Source organism: Montipora capricornis, chromosome 3, assembly GCF_036669925.1.
Source record: "Montipora capricornis isolate CH-2021 chromosome 3, ASM3666992v2, whole genome shotgun sequence".
NCBI lineage: Eukaryota > Metazoa > Cnidaria > Anthozoa > Scleractinia > Acroporidae > Montipora > Montipora capricornis.
In genome coordinates this window covers 58213967-58216466 of record NC_090885.1, presented here as the reverse complement: position 1 = coordinate 58216466, position 2500 = coordinate 58213967, and the positions used below count along the sequence as shown (strand labels likewise).

General features: G+C 39.0%; 1 protein-coding gene across 1 annotated transcript in view; it reads right to left on the bottom strand.

The window, feature by feature from the left end:
* Nucleotides 1-1953, bottom strand: part of LOC138040643 (uncharacterized) — a 3630-nt gene extending 1677 nt beyond the window's left edge. Inside the window, exons 1-3 of the mRNA XM_068886332.1 lie at nt 1947-1953; nt 1607-1758; nt 400-492 (exon numbers count right to left, since the gene is read on the bottom strand). Coding sequence (XP_068742433.1) covers nt 400-492; nt 1607-1758; nt 1947-1953 — 252 coding nt within the window. The remainder of the gene's footprint in view (nt 1-399; nt 493-1606; nt 1759-1946) is intronic.
* Nucleotides 1954-2500: the final 547 nt, after the last annotated feature.

Below are 2500 nucleotides of genomic sequence, written 5' to 3'. Positions count from 1 at the left end.
CTCTGCACTCAAAACAATGGTTCAAATTGTGACGTGAATATTAGCATACAAGAAAAACAAGCTATGCCTTATTAGTATTCTCTGTATAACGAATACTAACGAGGAGTGTTTTATCAGGATATAAAGCTCATACACGTGACGTTTTATAGGTGTTTTGATAGGCTGTTAGGCTCATGAATTATTAATGAGTTTAAAAAATCATTATCATAATGGTTATTTTTATGATAATACTTAATAACTTCTCTGGAATTCACATATCCCGGAAACCGCCACACGCCTCTCGTTGTCTATTCCACAAATCACCGCTTAAGTCAAAGACAGGGAAATAAAGCAACTTTTCCTTTCAACATAGCATGTTCAACTCCAGTGTCAGTAAAGGTAACACGTTCTCGCACTTACCGTAGATTTATTCATTTGTCTTAACTTCTCCAGTGATGGTACCCTCGGTACATTTGATGATTCGTACAAATTATTTTCCAGCCATCTGTTGACCTGCAGTATATACATCGCAATTTATTATTGGAAGCAGTTGAGCAAGAAATCATAGCTACGCGTACGTGTGCTATTGAGTTAAATTAGTCTTACAACTGAATTATAATAATCACTTTAAGTCTCAAAGTTATTTAGCCGAGCACGAGTGCTCTAGTGATAGACCATTTTCGATATATTAAAATTCCGCTTGATAGTGAGGCTTAGAGGATACAACAAAAGAAATGAATAAACATGTTCATTTAGTTTCCTTTGTTTGTGTCCTCTTGGCCTCGCTGCCAAGTTGAATTTTAATATATCGAAAGTAGTCTACTGGGGAGACTACAAATCAAATGAAATGTTGCTTTTTGAGGAGAGAGGAAAACAGGAGTACCCGGGGAAAAACCACTCGGAGCAGAGCACAGAACCAACAAACTCAATCCACGTACGGTGTCGAATCCGGAGATCGATCCCGGCCACACAAGTGGAAGGCAAGTACTCTCACCACAACGCTAACCCTGCTCCTAAACCAGCTTTTCAAGAATACAGCAAATTAAATGAATGTCGATATCTCATTAAACGATTAGCAATCGTTTTCAAAAACACAGACAACAAAAGTCAATAGAATGTATGACAACTGTATATAATTGAATTGCGAAAACTAAAATTCAAGAGATTTGGTCGAAGTAGGAGTTGATTGCAATAAACAGCAACTTAAGTGAAAGTCAATATGAGGTGTCATTCTGACTTATTCCGTGGTAAACCTAATCAGTTAAAATCACCCTTTTCTGAAAACAACTCGTAAATCCAAAGAGGTTTGTATTGCAATTGCGGTAAAAAAAGCAGTCGGCATTAGATTGCTAGGGACTCAAGTAATACTCATGCATATGTGAATTGACCTTGTATCTAGTGAGAAATATTTCTGGGCATAAGTACGGTTCAGGAAGCGAGGAGTTAGAGGGACGCTTTAGAGACGTTCAACGCCTGTATTTAGGGACACAAGTTAACGTTGAGGCAAAAGGGGAAGGAGTATGAATGTATCAAATTAGTGGGCACATGATTGCATCCATTTCTCGGTAAACCTGGCCAAGACATAGAACTTTCAATACTTAATGCTGAGTATGGGACGGATACTTACAATGGTGGCCTTTGTCTCGAGCAGTTTAACTCCTAGCTTGCGCATCATTGGGTTCATATTGTTCAGCAGTGATCTTGTGGTTGTGTCAAGTTGACACCTTGTAGCTGTTCGAACCATAGAAAAGGTGGCCAGTATGCAGATTGTCACTAAAACTGTAGAGAAACAACGAGAATGAATTCTCGACTGAAACAGTAATTCGGCCTAGCTACAGTGACGAATCGATCAAACGAAAGAGAAAAGCGAAAATTTGACCATGCGTCCGAACGGATCAATTATCATAAAAATTGACTTAAAGAGACTCCCCGGCGGCCTTCCCTCTAAACATCATCTAAGATCTTACCTTTCATGGTTCTCTTTTTTCTTTTGTTTTTCTTGATGTTACTTGCCTAGCAAACCTCTCCTTGAAATGAAAGTTAAGCTAGACATCGCCCTCTTTTTATGTCCATCGCAGAGTTGTAATTTTTGGAAGTTAGACATTACATGCCGTCCGTTAAAGCCAGGGGATTCTCATTTTGGTGTGCAAAGTTTGCTTTATGACTTGCCATTGCCAGGGAAGACAATATTGGGAATTATCTTATGTGTACATATTAACTAGCTACTAGCTCGTCCGTATCTTCGTAACATTTTGTTGGGGAGGGGTGACGAGTATTTTGACCGTCCCAATCGACAGGGTAAACTCACCGACCGATGTCACTCTAACTTGAAAAACAGTTAGGGGAGACGTATTATGAAATGAATCCGTGAACAGCCTTTATTTTCAGACAAGAACCACAAGAAATGTTGAGATTTGGTAGGCCCAAGTATCTATTTTTTTCAGTCGAGTAGAATTCTTTCTTCTATGTTCCTGGTTACCGAACTTCATCCTGAGTCTTAACTCAACCATTTCCACCAAAT